At 48.9% G+C, this 16,097-nt stretch overlaps 1 protein-coding gene across 5 annotated transcripts in view; it reads left to right on the top strand.

The window, feature by feature from the left end:
• Positions 1–16,097, top strand: part of NBEAL2 (neurobeachin like 2) — a 219,488-nt gene that overhangs the window by 59,720 nt on the left and 143,671 nt on the right. Inside the window, exon 1 of one of the 5 annotated variants that reach the window (XM_080973932.1) lies at positions 7,466–7,600. The exons of the other annotated variants lie outside the window; for them this stretch is intronic. Within the exon in view, the coding sequence (XP_080830058.1) occupies positions 7,553–7,600 (48 nt within the window). The 5' untranslated portion in view covers positions 7,466–7,552. Of the gene's footprint in view, positions 1–7,465; positions 7,601–16,097 lie in introns of those variants that run through there. 5 annotated transcript variants of the gene reach the window in all.

The following is a 16,097-nucleotide window of genomic DNA, read 5'->3' as shown; positions in this document are numbered from 1 at the left end:
TTCTGTTTTACGACCACAACCTAGGTTTAAGGTGCCATTTGACAATGAGCTTATCTTATCTCAGTTTCTAATGCGCATATCTAGGGAATGTGAGTTTTATTCTCTGCTAGAAGTTTGGCTGGAAACCTACTTACACACACACACACACACACACACACGGCCCCTTAGGATCTTGTCCCACCCCCTTCTAGGTGTTCCAATGCTCTCACACACAACACAACACAACACAACACAACACAACACAACACAACACAACACAACACAACAACAACAACAACACAACACAGTTCGAGAACTGCTGGATCAGTTCCTCCGTAAAAAGGAACCACCATGCGGGTGAGGTTTGCAGCGCTCATTTCACCTGCTCCGATTCATGTCCTTCCGCTCTGTATGGCCAGCCCGGCGGTACAAGACATTTGCGTATCATCTGGAGGCAGCCGCCGAGGCGTCTGAGAGCTACCGAAAGCAGGAACCTGCGTCTTTTGTTTTTGGACGGAGGCAGCAGAGGAAGCTGAAAGAATTGAAAGGACCGCTGGTTCTTTCAGATCCTGGTTTGCCAAGCCCAAGGGGGACTTTCTCTTCCTCTTCGGAGGGAGGGCCAGATAAAGTCCCCCGCCTTCCAGTTCCATATCCTTAGCGCAGCTTTTAAAGCTAAACCAGGGTAATAGAATCAGAATTGCGGGGTTGGAAAGGGACCGCGTGGGTCATCTAGTCCAACCCCCCTGCAGTGAAAAACATTATAATTAATTATACTTTGTCTTTGCTTGACTGCCCTGTAAAATATCCCTACGTTATGAACAGTCCGTGTCGCCATTAAGGAAAAGAGGTCGGAATAGCCCAGTAGATACGTGACCTTTCCCTGGATTAAGGGACTTTTCTTCTTTCGGTTCTCAAAGTTCTGAACCGAGCTCAAGTTAGCAATCTGAACTAGTAAATGGTAAATGGACCCCTGACCATTAGGTCTAGTCGTGACCGACTCTGGGGTTGCGGCGCTCATCTCGCTTTACTGGCCGAGGGAGCCGGTGTAGAGCTTCCGGGTCATGTGGCCAGCAGGACTAAGCCGCTTCTGGTGAACCAGAGCAGCGCATGGAAACGCCGTTTACCTTCCCGCCAGAGTGGTACCTATTTATCTACTTGCACTTTGATGGGCTTTCGAACTGCTCCGTTGGCAGGAGCAGGGACCGAGCAACGGGAGCTCACCCCGTCGTGGGGATTCGAACCACCGACCTTCTGATCGGCAAGTCCTAGGCTCTGTGGTTTAACCCACAGCGCCACCCGCATTGTTTGCACGGCGAAAAGGCTGTGTGTCTCTTGTATCAAATCTGAACTAGCCAGATGTTTCACTGATGATCAGTCACAGTCAATCCGCCCTCAGAAAAATAAGACTTGAAAGCTGACTTGCCCCAAAATTTCATTTCACTTTCAGTTTGTATACTGCCTTTCGATATTGCTCTAAGCAAGGCGGTTTACGGCAGCGAAACATACAGCAAAGAACTCTCGCCTTATCATAATCTGATCCGATACAGAAAGTTATAACAAAACATAGTTTTGAAAATGGAACGACTTCTGTCAAATGAAGCGATGTTCAGTAAACTCTCAAAACATCAGATGATAATTAAACGTAAATTCACCCTTCACAATTGCAACAAGTAATTACAAAACTATTGTCAATAAAAGTAACTGCAAGTCACAATGCGTGAAATAACACAGTACATGTGAAACCATGTAAAAGGATCAAATTGGGAAACGAAGAGACACGACTTATGAAATAATTGTTTTTTCAATCCCTGAACTAGACATTCCGTTTAAGCTGTAAGCTAGGTTTAAGGAGCCATTTAAGGAGCTTATATATCTGAGTTTCTAACTGCATCATTCGCATAATTAGCAATTGCTTGTTTTCCTCTTCCCTCCTCCTCCTCCTCCTCCTTTTCCTTTTGTGTCACCTCTTTTCGATTATACGTCTGAGGAGTAAAGGCTTGTTTTTTTTCTGCTGATCTTAGGTAAGACCCTCTGGGAACCTTTCTGGCAGTTTCTAACACTGCCATGAAGGAGATTCTCATGCAATGAGCTTTGTGCAATGGGTGACATCATCATCATCATCAACAACAACAACAACATTATTATTATTATTATTACTATTTATACCCTGCCCACTCTGGGAGGCTTCCAACAAAATATTAAAATACATCAAACATTAAAAGCATCCGTAAACAGGGCTGTCTTCAGATGTCTTCTAAAAGTCTGGTAGTTGTTGTTCTCTTTGACATCTGGTGGGAGGGCGTTCCACAGGGCGGGCGCCACCACCGAGAAGGCCCTCTGCCTGGTTCCCTGTAACCTCGCTTCTCGCAGGGAGGGAACCGCCAGAAGGCCCTCGGTGCTGGACCTCAGTGTCCGGGTAGAACCATAGAATCATAGAGCTGGAAGAGACCACAAGGGCCATCGAGTCCAACCCCCTGCCAAGCAGGAAACACCATCAGAGCACTCCTGACATATGGTTGTCAAGCCTCTGCTTAAAGACTTCCAAAGAAGGAGACTCCACCACACTCCTTGGCAGCAAATTCCACTGTTGAACAGCTCTTACTGTCAGGAAGTTCTTCCTAATGTTTAGGTGGAATCTTCTTTCTTGCAGTTTGGATCCATTGCTCCGTGTCCGCTTCTCTGGAGCAGCAGAAAACAACCTCTCTCCCTCCTCTATGTGACATCCTTTTATATATTTGAACATGGCTATCATATCACCCCTTAACCTCCTCTTCTCCAGGCTAAACATGCCCAGCTCCCTTAGCCGTTCCTCATAAGGCATCGTTTCCAGGCCTTTGACCATTTTGGTTGCCCTCCTCTGGACACGTTCCAGTTTGTCAGTGTCCTTCTTGAACTGTGGTGCCCAGAACTGGACACAGTACTCCAGGTGAGGTCTGACCAGAGCAGAATACAGTGGCACTATTACTTCCCTTGATCTAGATGCTATACTCCTATTGATGCAGCCCAGAATTGCATTGGCTTTTTTAGCTGCCGCGTCACACTGTTGGCTCATGTCAAGTTTGTGGTCAACCAAGACTCCTAGATCCTTTTCACATGTGCTGCTCTCAAGCCAGGTGTCACCCATCTTGTATTTCTGCCTCTCATTTTTTTTGCCCAAGTGCAATACTTTACATTTCTCCCTGTTAAAATTCATCTTGTTTGTTTTGGCCCAGTTCTCTAATCTGTCAAGGTCATTTTGAAGTGTGATCCTGTCCTCTGGGGTGTTAGCCACCCCTCCCAGTTTGGTGTCATCTGCAAATTTGATCAGGATGCCCTTGAGTCCATCATCCAAGTCGTTGATAAAGATGTTGAATAAGACCGGGCCCAAGACAGAACCCTGTGGCACCCCACTAGTCACTCTTCTCCAGGATGAAGAGGAACCATTGATGAGCACCCTTTGGGTTCGGTCAGTCAGCCAGTTACAAATCCACTGAGTGGTAGCATAGTCAAGACCGCATTTTACCAGCTTCTTTACAAGAATATCATGAGGCACCTTGTCAAATGCCTTGCTGAAATCAAGGTAGGCTACATCTACTGCGTTCCCTTCATCTACCAGGCTTGTAATTCTGTCAAAAAACGAGATCAGGTTAGTCTGACATGACTTATTTTTCAGAAATCCATGCTGACTATTGGTGATCACAGCATTCCTTTCTAGGTGCTCACAGAACGATGGGGGTGGAGACGCTCCTTCAGATATACTGAACCGAGGCCGTTTAGGGCTTTAAAGGTTTTGGGGAGGTTGTTTGCACGGCGAAAAGGCTGTGTGTCTCTTGTATCAAATATGTGAGAATGCCAGCGCTGTGCTTTCGTCTTCACCCTCATCCTTCCCACCTGCTTGGAGGATGACATTGTAAAAGGGAAAAAAAGGGTGTGTGTTTATATGTGGATTTCCTTTTGCAAGGAGCAGGCAAGCTGCGACCTGGCTGCTCCCCTCCTTCCCCTTGCGAGCAGCGAGGTTGTTTAATCACTGCTTGCCCAATCTCTTGCCCAATTTCTTGCAAGAGGGCAGGGAATTGAGGGAGAAGGGGAATTGCAAAACTTCCTCAGGGAGGATTTCAGTTATTTCCTTTTGAAGGGCTTTTCGGCCTCTCCTCTGGGGAGGCTCCTATTTTCATTTATTTGCCTTCCTCCCGGAAAACGCCACCAACCCACCAAGTTGTGCTCTTCCAGCTTTCTCAAAGACTCGCCAAAACGACTAACCCTAAAAAGCTCTAATAAATGGCAAGGCAGATTCGCTGAATAGCGGCCTCCCTGGCTCACGAGTCCAAGATGGGTGGCACCACCGCCATTATTTTCAGTTTACAGCGGTACCTCAGGTTACATACGCTTCAGGTTACATACGCTTCAGGTTACAGACTTCGCTAACCTAGAAATAGTGCTTCAGGCTAAGAACTTTGCTTCAGGTTGAGAACAGAAATCGTGATCTGGCAGCACGGCGGCAGCAGGAGGCCCCATTAGCTCAAGTGGTGCTTCAGGTTAAGAACAGTTTCAGGTTAAGAACGGACCTCTGGAACGAATTAAGTACTTAACCTGAGGTACCACTGTATTTAACAACCCCTGTAGGTGCCGTTCAGTAATAATAAATAAAACCTTGTAATCCATTTGCGTCAAATAATGCAGAATATTTTGCTGAAAAGACCCGGTTGTGGACGGTTGGGTTAAGCAGGAAAATGGACGTGTCAAACTACCAAAGGGAAATGGGACTCTGTGCAACCTGACAAGCTTTAATCTCGTACATACGTAGGAATGGACTGAGATGGCTCAGTCGGTAGAACATGTGACTGTTCACCTCAGGGTTGTGGGTTCGAGCCCTGGGTTGGGCATAAGATTCCTGCATTGCAGGGGGTTGGACTGGATGACCCCTGGGGTCCCCACTGACTGCAATTCTGTGATTCCATGCTCCATCCTTTCCTGCGAGTCTGAGGCTTTAGTGGCTCACTGTGAGAGCCCCAAAATAGCCAGGCTTTGGAGGTCCTCGATGTTCCTGGCTGCGTAATGGGGCCATTGGCATGGGTCAAGTGCCGGAGATGATGGTCAAAAGAGCCCGTGGCAGATGACTCCTGCGTCCCCAACACCAGGAAGCTTGTGTTCTTGAAAGCCACAAAGAGCGAGGCAAAAGCTAGGCCATGCTTTCGTAGGGACACTGGAAGTTGCCTTTTAGGGGGTCAAAGCAATGGTCCGTCGAGGTCAGGATGACTGGCAGGGTTTCAGGAGAGTCCTACCTATTCAGAAACCACATGGTTTCTGGACCACCCTCTCCTATCCTTCTCCAGGGCCGTCTTTACTCGGGGGTGCAAGGGGTGAGGGGCACGCAGGTGCCGAATTCTGGGGGATGCCCACTGCTGAAGCCGCCCAGGCCAGGCATAGGAAACTCAGCCCTCCAGATGTTTTGATACTACAATTCCCATCACCCCTGAATAATAAAGTGAGGGTTCAAATCTAGGTAGGAAATATGGTGGGGTATTAAGAGGAATGGGGACGCGGGTGGCGCTGTGGGTTAAACCACAGAGCCTAGGACTTGCCGATCAGAAGGATGGCGGTTCAAATCCCCGCGACGGGGTGAGTTCCCGTTGCTCAGTCCCTGCTCCTGCCAACCTAGCAGTTCGAAAGCGAGTCAAAGTGCAAGGAGATAAATAGGTACCGCTCCGGCGGGAAGGTAAACGGCGTTTCCGTGCGCTGCTCTGGTTCGCCAGAAGCGGCTTAGTCATGCTGGCCACATGACCCGGAAGCTGTATGCTGGCTCATTCGGCCAATAAAGCAAGATGAGTGCCGCAACCCCAGAGTCGGTCATGAATGGACCTAATGGTCAGGGGTCCCTTTACACTTTACCTATTAAGAGGAATAGATCATCCATCTCCAGCCAGTCTAGAGTTTAGGACTTCGGAAGAACTTTACAGAAGTTCACACGCAAAACACACCGCCCGCTTTCAAAACGGCCAACGCTTGGAGTAGCCCCACATAAATTACCTTGGGTCCCTTCGTTTGAATGGGTCTATTCTGAGTATAATCTAGTTCAGTCATAGGTAAACTCAGCCCTCCAGATGTTTTGAGACTACAGTTCCCATCACCCCTGACCACTGGTCCTGTTACCTAGGGATGATGGGAGTTGTAGTCCCAAAACATCTGGAGGGCTGAGTTTGCCTATGCTTGGCCTAGGCTCTTAACTGTCTACCTGTTATGAAATAATAAATCATTTTGACCAAGCCAGAAAAACAAAATACATATATACCTAGGTATTACTGGAATGTATCGACTTTGTGCACTCATTTACCAAAGATATGCCGCGCCAGAGGTGACGCTTGTCATTCACAACGGTGGCGCTTGTCAGACTCAACGATTTGGGGGCGCCGGGCGGATTTTTGCTCCCTGGAGGCGCATATGCTAAAAACTTCCATGTCCTTCTCACTCATCAAATCCCAGAAAAAGTGGGTCCTTTCAACTGCATACAGTGGTACCTCGGGTTAAGTGCTTAATTTGTTCTGGAGGTCCGTTCTTAACCTGAAATTGTTCTTAACCTGAAGCACCACTTTAGCTAATGGGGCCTCCTGCTGCCGCCGCACCGCCGGAGCACGATTTCTGTTCTCATCCTGAAGCAAAGTTCTTAACCTGAAGCACTATTTCTGGGTTAGCGGAGTCTGTAACCTGAAGCGTATGTAACCCGAGGTACCACTGTACATATTATTTCATCCTCCAATTTTTGTATCTCTCCATTTTTATCTATATTATTTTCCATGTTACAAGTGTTACTGCAATCCTGCTCATGTTTTCATCTTCTTACAGTGGTCTCTCAAGTAAATTGTAAATTTCCCCCATTCTTTACTAAAGTTCTGGTCTTCTAGGTTCCTGAGCTTTAGGGTCAGTTTTGCCATTTCGGCACAGTTCAACCAACTTAGTTTGCCATTTAGTAGGGACTTTATCATCTTTCCATCTCTGGGCTAGCAGCATCCGTGCGGCTGTCATCGCGTACATTAAAAAGTCTTTTCTGCTCCTTTGGGATCTCGGTACCTACGATTCCTAAACAGTGCGCTGATCTCTACCTCAGATGTGCAAACACTTCCTCGGTCCCTTTCGATAGACCCAGGGAATTGAATTCTCAAAAGCAGCTTGGTCTCTGCGTGCAACTCACATCCACAATAAAGTAATGTGCGAACGAGCTTGCGAGTGTAAATTTTTGGGAGTGCACTTGTGTGTTTGTGTGTGTATTTAGCTACCAGAAATTGTGTGAGCAAAGGAGACTTTTTCTGTTTGGCACGGTTTCTTTTTCTCAAGAGACAAGGTTGTGGTGTGTGTGTTTCTTTTTGCGGTGGTTCGTTTGCAGCGCGGAAAGGAAGTCTTGTCGGTTATAATGACTTGACGTTTCCTTTTACACAAGAAGTGTTGCTCTGTCAAAGCTGCTTTCTTGTTTTTGTCGCTCTCTCAACCTCCTTCGCTATCTGACCTCTGAGAGCTTACACCGTCCTGAAACCTGCCGCCTGCATGGATTTTCGGCTGCTCCTATTTTCCTAGCTGTCCCTCCTCCCTCCTCCAGCTGGCGATGGAGTCCTCAGCGGGTTTGCCAAACCTCCCGGCCGTGCCCAGCCAGGTAAAAACCTCCGCCAAAGTCCGCTTTTCGGCAGCGGCCGCTGAAGCCACCTGTCTCAGCTGACTGCAGCCTGCCCTCCGCTCTCTCCCAAGTGACCCGGCTGCGTCGGGATGTTGCAAGGAGTCCCAAAGGACCCTTGCCTGGGAAATAACCCCTCTCATGTCTTTGGCATCCGGTTGATTTTTCAGCTTGTGTTTCTGAGCCGTGTTGGGTAGAGCGTGCTGCTGGTAATGCCAAGGTTGCAGGTTTGGTCAGCTACCTATTCCCGCGTTGCAGCGGGTTGGACTAGATGACCTTGGGGGGGCTCCCTTCCAACTTTGATGACGTATATATTGAAGGTATTTATATAAACCGTTTAATCTGCAAAGCCTGGTCAGTGGTGTTGGCTTAGAACCGGTCTGTCTTGTGTGCTTAGCCTGCATTGCGAAACTGCTTGATTGCCTGCGTTAAGAGAGCTATCCGCGCAGAAGGCACTTTGTACATGCTCAGAGATGTGTGTCTAAAATCCACGGTTCGAGTCCTGATTCCTATTAACACCCGGTTTTTCAGTGGACGTTGGATATGATGGGTAATTGGCTGACACTGAGGCTTCCTTCCCCTGAAGGTTCTTTAACTTTCTGTGGATGTTTTTATTCTTGGCTGCTTCTCTTCAGGGACATTCGGCATGCCAAGCGTGTGACCTGCCCCAGAGCTCTGCGTGTTTCTCTAAAACGTTCCTCCTTGTGCTGGGCCTTGTCCAGTTTGCGATGGGCAACCTCTCTCGCATTGCACTTCTGAGTGAGAAGCCACAAAACCTTCCAGCGGCTCTGAGAACAGAACTGCCTGAATGCTTGCAGCCCGGTTTGTGTGAGGAAAGGGGAAATGTTCAGTCTGGCTGGGGTGATCAGTTGATTGTAGGCAATCCTACTGAGGTGTACCGTATTTTTCGCCCTATAGGACGCACTTTTCCCCCTCCAAAAATGAAGGGGAAATATGTGTGCGTCCTATGGAGCGAATGCAGACTTTCGCTGAAGCCTGGAGAGCGAGAGGGGTCGGTGCACACCGACCCCTCTCGCTCTCCAGGCTTCAGGCAGCTATCCGCAAGCCTTCGGAGCACGGCGGGAGTTCCCGCCGGGCTCTGAAGGCTTGTGGATTGCAGCCCGGGGAGCGCACTGCCGTCTCCCTCTGGGCTCCCCGGGCTTCAGGCAGGTATCCGCAAACCTTTGGAGCGCGCCCCCAGCCCCGCAAACTCCTGTTCTGGGGGCTGGGGACCTGTTCTGGGGGCTGGACCTGTTCTGGGGGCTGGGGTCGGGGGAAGCTTGGGCTTCCCCAGCCCCGCGGCTAAAAATGAAGCCAAGACAGCAAGCGGGATCCATCCTGCACACTGTCTTGGCTTCTGCCAAAGCCATGCACAGCCTCTCTCGGCTGGAGAGGATGCATGTGGCTAAAGAGGAAGCCAAGACAGCCAGCGGGATGGATCCTGCTCGCTGTCTTGGCTTCTTGGCTCTTTGGGGCTGGGGGGGGGGAATAAAAAAAAATTATTTATCCCCCCCCCTAAAAACTAGGTGCGCGCTATGGTCCGGTGCGCCCTATGGAGCGAACAATACGTTTGGGAACCGGGAGACTTGGGAGCCTAGACTCAAGGCAGAGAAAGAAGCGGTAAATTGAGAATGAGGAAATTGATGGGGAAGTAGATGCAGATTTTTGAACCAGCCGCCTGCCTCTTCTGCCCTCTGGGAGCTTTTATGGGTGCCAAGGCTGGGAGAGAAGTATCGGGAAACGATTTGGCTGTGGCAAACCCTTGATATACTAGTGTGGCACAGCAGCCAGCCATGAATGGTGGGCACAGGAGCCCGTTCTCATCTGGGCAGATGGTGGCGGTTGTTCTTCCTTCGTTCCTCCTCCACCTGCAGGGGCCGCTATTGAGCTGCTGCCCTTGTGGTCAACCTTCCCTCTGGATCTCAGGCGTGCAGTTAGCAATTGGGGCTTGCCTTCAAGATCTGATAGAACCATAGACTTGGAAGAGGGAGCCGAGGGTCATCTAGTCCAACCCCGTACAATGCGGGAATCTTTTGTCCAATGCGGGACTTGAACCCGCATCCCTGAGATTAAGAGTATCGTGCTCTGCCGACCAAGCTATTCCTTCACCCAGCAAGAGGAGGCTGCCAGTCCAAAGGAGGTCTTTGTGGATAGCGCTGGGTTTCAGCTTAGGAACACTGGGAGCAAGCTGCCATATAACGGACCACTCGTCCACCCAACTCAGTTTTGTCTACACTGGCTGGCAGCAGCTGGTCAGGGAGCTTCCCATTCCCTCCTTGGGGATGTTGGGAAATGAACTCCAGACAGAGCATCTCCCTTTGCCTTCACTGCAGTGCAAGCATACCTCGGGTTACAGACGCTTCAGGTTGCGTTTTCTCGGGTTACGGACCCGCCGAAACCCGGAAGTCATAGCTGTCAACGTTTCCCTTTTTTTAAGGGAAATTCCTTTATTCCGAATAGGATTCCTCGCAAGAAAAGGGAAAAGTTGACAGCCATGCTGGAAGTACCGGAACGGGTTACTTCCAGGTTTCGGGGGTCGCACATGCACAGAAGAGCTAAATCGCGCTTTGCACATGCGCAGAAGCACTGAATCACAACCCATGCGTGTGCAGATGCGCCGCTGCAGGTTGCAAACACTGCGGGTTGCGAACGTGCATCCCGCACGGATCGTGTTCGCAACCCGAGCATCCGCTGTATTGGGTTTTGAAGGGGTCTTTAATTTTTCACACCCTAAAAGGGGCACGGCGACAGCCCTGACCTCTACAGGCGCCTTTTAACTTGGAAGGAGATTCCACCCGCTGGCTTTCAAGGGAACGTGGTTGCCAGGAAGTGGTTTCGCGATGACTTCATTTCTCGCCCCCAAACTCTTCCGAGAGCCTTTCAGCAGCTTCAGAGCTGGGAGGAGGAAGAGGAGGAAGAAGAGGATGTGTTGCTCAGTCAAGATGTCCGTCCTGCGCCTCTTGAGTTGCACAGTGGTACTTGAACCCAGCAACCGGCTGCGGCTTGCGCAACGGTTCGCTGGATGTGGCAAGGGTGCTGCTGTTGTGCGCCCTCTGTTTCAGCCTTCGCCATCCTGGTCTGGCCTCCAGATAGACTGCGCCTCCCATCAGTGTGTGACTTGGCCAAGTTAGTGGCGTGTAGCTGTAAACCAGCGAGTCCCTTGTTTGGGTCCAGGCAGAGACATCACCCTGCCAACAAAGGTCCGTATAGTTCAAGCTCTGGTTTTCCCAGTAGTGATGTATGGAAGTGAGAGCTGGACCATAAAGAAGGCTGATCGCCGAAGAATGGATGCTTTTGAATTCTGGTGCTGGAGGAGACTCTTGAGAGTCCCGTGGACTGCAAGAAGATCAAACCTCTCCATTCTGAAGGAAATCAGCCCTGAGTGCTCACTGGGAGGACAGATCCTGAAGCTGAGGCTCCAATACTTTGGCCACCTCATGAGAAGAGAAGACTCCCTGGAAAAGACCCTGATGTTGAGAAAGATGGAGGGCACAAGGAGAAGGGGACGACAGAGGACGAGATGGCTGGACAGTGTTCTCGAAGCTACCAGCATGAGTTTGACCAAACTGCGGGAGGCAGTGGAAGACAGGAGTGCCTGGCGTGCTCTGGTCCATGGGGTCACGAAGAGTCAGACACGACTAAACAACAACAATTTGACAGCAGCAGCCAAGGTGAAAAATCTGATGATACGAAGGACTCCCAGATACCTAATGCTCTGTAAAAATATTTTCCATTCCCCCCCCCCCCACCGATAGTCACTTGCAAAATTCGGCGCCCTTTCGCAGAGTTGTGCCAGCCCGGCAGACAGGAATCAGGTAGTGATCGGGGGTTGGCAGAGTGGGATCTACTGACAGATCTCCGAGTGATCTGCAATAGATCAGGCAAAGGTTTCCAAATTCCAACTGTCTTAACAGCAACAAAACGACTTGGGCCACTGAATTAGGGCCCCTCCTGATGTTCTTTGCACTGGGCTATCATGATTATTTGTGCTATTGATGGTATTGCAGCAATCACAGAATCTTAGCATTGTAAGGGATCCACAAGGGTCATCTAGTCTGACCCCCGCAACGCAGGAATCTCAGCGAAACATCTACGACAGGTGGCCATCCAACCTCTGTTTAAAAACCTCCAAGGAAGGAGAGAACACCATCTCTGCTGTTATTTGTTTATTTTTGCTTCTTTTAAAGTTGCCCATGGAGGCGCAGGTTAATTCTGTGTCCAGGGCAGCTGTTTACCAGCTCCATCTGGTACGGAGGATGAGACCCTCCCTGGCCGCAGACTGTCTCGCCAGTGTGGTGCATGCTCTGGTTATCTCCTGCTTGGACTACTACAATGCGCTCTACATGGGGCTACCATTGAAGGTGACCCGGAAACTGCAATTAATCCAGAATGTGGCAGCTAGACTGGTGACTGGGAGCGGCCACCAAGACCACATAACACCAGTCCTGAAAGATCTTCATTGGCTCCCAGTACGTTTCCGAGCACAATTCAAATTGTTGGTGCTAACCTTTCAAGCCTCCGTCCTGTATACCTGAAGGAGCGTCTCCACCCCCATCATCCAGCCCCATCATTCTGCCCGGACGCTGAGATCCAGTGCCGAGGGCCTTCTGGCGGTTCCCTCGCTGCAAGAAGTGAGGTTACAGGGAACCAGGCAGAGGGCCTTCTCGGTAGTGGCGCCTGCCCTGTGGAACGCCCTCCCAGCAGATGTCAAGGCAATAAACAACTATTTTACTTTTAAAAGACATCCCTGTTTAGTGAAGTTTTTAATGTCTGATGCTGTATTGTTTTTAATATTCAGCTGGAAGCCGCCCAGAGTGGCTGGGGAAACCCAGCCAGATGGGCGGGGTATAAAAAATTTGTTGTTGTTGTTGGAAGCCCAACAAAACGTGAGTCTGGTGGGACTCGAACCCACAACCTTTGAATGACTTCACCCAGCCTAGAAGTCCAATCCATTGCGCCACAGAGCCTGCTTGCCACCACCTCCGCTGTTGAACAGCTCTTGCCATCAGAAAGTTCTTCCCGATGTTTAGCTGGAATCTCCTAGTCGTTATTATTATTTTTGTATGGAAATGCATCTTACGGATATTTTGAAAACCAAATAAGTTCCTAATTTAAAGCAGATCCCTTTAAAAAGCCGGTGAGTGGCCGGATGCTCTCTAAACCAGAGCGTCCATGTTCATGTTATCCAAGCAGCAGGTTGGTGGGGGGTCTTTGTGGGGGGGCGATGGAGAAAAGGGGAACTAGGCAAAGACAATAATCTCTAGGCTTTATTTTCCTCCTTATCTCTGGTCTGGATTTTTGCTGTAAATAGAGAAGGGGCCTGGCGGTGTTATGGCCCCATCTCGCCGTGTTTGCCAACAAAGATTACCGCGGAATGTTAGCTCTTGTTTTCAGCAAACGGCCGGTCTGGAAACTAGCCTGAAGGTCACTCGGTCCAAGCGCAGACCTGAAGGCCGTTCTGTGCCCTGAATTGGGGGCAAATCGTGCCCACGTCCTAAAACACCCACATAGTGCATAGGCTTCTGAACAGGACACTAAAATGGACTTATACATTGCTTTCCTTGGTTGTGCCCATTTGATTTTTCACATCTTTCCATCTTTCTCTCTCCCATATATGCAATGCCCAGAGAAAATTCTTTAGCGCCTGTTCTTAACTGGTTCTCCGGTCGATTCCCCCCCATGAAGTGACTGTCAAATTCTTAGCTGATAAAGATCCACAAATTACAGACCCGGTAGTCAAATTTGCTCTGGCAGCTGTGAAGCTCCGTTCCGGCTATGCTAATGCTTTCTAATTTTAAAACTTTATCCTGTAAATTTTTTATCCTGTAAACTTTTATAGGTTATGTTGTGTGGTTTCTCTTGCCCTCTGCTGTTCGTTGCAAAGGCCTTTGGCTACACACAATAAAATGATGGATTGTATCTTTCTCTCTCGCTGTAATTTTTTAAAAATACATTTTCCACTTTGCATTTTCCACATCGTGCATCTTTCGTCGTACATTGTTTCTATACCAACTTCCCCGCCTATCACTCCTTGACTTTCTAGGCGACCTTAGTTGGCTGAATATCCGTTAATTTCTCTACCCTGTTTCCTTTCCCTCAGTTCCTTCGTTTTGTTAATTGTTGCTCAAGAGATTATCCCTACTTGCAGATTGGTTTTAATATCCTCTCTTTTTAAGTATTCTCCAAAGTATTCCCATTCGCCCCTTGTTTGCCTCTCACCCCAGTTCCTTAGTTTGGCTGTCATATTTGCTCATTCTGCAAACTCTGTCAATTTATACATCCATTGTTCTTTCATTGGGACAGCTTTTTCTTCCCAATTCTTAGCATGACCTAGTCTTGCTGCTGCTGTTGAAGCCCTGGGTTCAAGTCCTGCTCTCCAGAGCAGGATAGAACAATCTTGCTCCATCTTCAGATATTGGAAGATGGGTATCATATCTCCTCTCAGTCTCCTCTTTTCCAGGCTTCAACCGTTCCTCATAAGGCAGGCTTCCTCAACCTCAGCCCTCCAGATGTTTTTGGCCTACAACTCCCATGATCTCTAGCTAGCAGGACCAGTGGTCAGGGATGATGGGAATTGTAGTCTCAAAACATCTGGAGGGCTGAGGTTGAGGAAGCCTGTCATAAAACATGGTTTCCAGACCCTTGATCATCTTGGTCACCCTCCTCTGCACATTTTCCAGCTTGTCAACATCCTTCTTAAATTGTGGCGCCCAGAACTGGTCACAATATTCCAGGTGTGGTCTGACCAAGGTAGAATAGAGTGGGACTATGACTCAGGGGGATACGGGTGGCGCTGTGGGTTAAACCACAGAGCCTAGGGCTTGCCGATAAGAAGGTCGGTGGTTTGAATCCCTGCGACGGGGTGAGCTCCCGTTGCTTGGTCCCTGCTCCTGCCAACCTAGCAGTTTGAAAGCACATCACAGTGCAAGTAGATAAATAGGTACCGCTCCGGCGGGAAGGTAAATGGCGTTTCTTTGCGCTGCTCTGGTTCGCCAGAAGCGGCTTAGTCATGCTGGCCACATGACCTGGAAGCTGTACGCCGGCTCCCTTGGCCAATAAAGCGAGATGAGCGCCGCAACCCCAGAGTCATCCGCGACTGGACCTAATGGTCAGGGGTCCCTTTACCTTTACCTTTATGACTCAGGGAAATGAGATGATGTTGCTTATTCACTCTGATTTGTTTGCGGGGTGGCTAGACAAGGTTGCATCAAAGCAAGTGTTATCCCACACTTTGTCTGGTTTTCCCATCACTTTCCATATCACAAAAAAATCAGATATTCTGGGGAAGTGGATTTCTTGCGCAATCAACTTCAATTGCGCAACCAGAATTTGCCAGATTGCGATCGAATGTGCTGTGCGAATAGGTCTTTCCTTTTGTCCTTCTGCTTCATTAGATGACCCCCAGACTTTTCCCACTCTGTGCATAATTTTATAAGCCTCGGGTCCCCTTTACGGCACAGTGGTACCTTGGTTCTCAAATGCCTTGGTACTCAAACAACTTGGAACCCAAACACTGCAAACCCGGAAGTAAGCGTTTCGGTTTGCGAACTTTTTTCAGAAGCCGAACGTGCTCCGTTTTGAGTGCCACGCTTCCGATTTGAGTGTTACGCTGAGGTCTGTCTATTTTTGCTATTTATTTTGCGTTTTTGTTTTTACGGCTCTTTTCGTTTTGTTCTTGTGACTGTGGGGAGCCCAGTTCAGCTACTGATGGATTGATTGTGTGACTGCAGTACATTGTTTATTGCTTTCATTTTATGGATCAGTGGTCTCATTAGATAGTAAAATCCATGTTAAATTGCAGTTTTAGGGGTTGTTTTTAAAAGTCTGGAACGGATCGATCCGTTTTGCATTACTTTCTATTGGAAAACGCACCTTGGTTTTGGAACACTTTGGTTTTGGAACGGACTTCCAGAACGGATTAAGTTTGAGAACCGAGGTACCACTGTGCTTGTCTTTTTTCTCTGTGCTAAAAACCTCCAAGCGTTGTAAAATTTCATCCAGGATTTGGTCCAGCCCCTTCGTCATTCAGGTCCCTGCCCCTGTCTTCATGCCCTAAATTAATCTTCTGTTCCTGAGAATAAATATATCATCGCAGACAAGAGCAGGCAGAATGTAGGCTGTGGTTCTTCAGCGGATGAGCCCCACAAATTTCTGGTGAACCGCTTTGACGCTGTTGGGATTCTTGCGGAAGAACGTTGGCTTGGGTGGAGCACAGAGGCAGTTCATGGCAGTCGAAGTTTCCGGACACCTTTTAAAACGCAGTCCCACGTAGAACATGTTGCTGTCGTCTAATCTGGATGCGATTAGGTTGTGACTCACAGCAGCTAGGTCATTTGTAGGCAGGAAAGGGTGAAGCTTGCAAACCAGCCCTGAGCTGATAAAATGCACTTATTGGCTGGGTCACATCAGTGTCTAGGTGCAAGGCAGGGTCCAATAACACCCCCATGCTATGAATAACCGGTGTCCCTAGAGAGAATGC

This window comes from Podarcis pityusensis (assembly GCF_964106645.2).
Source record: "Podarcis pityusensis genome assembly, chromosome: 12".
Lineage (NCBI taxonomy): Eukaryota > Metazoa > Chordata > Lepidosauria > Squamata > Lacertidae > Podarcis > Podarcis pityusensis.
This window is presented reverse-complemented; position numbering and strand designations above follow the sequence as displayed.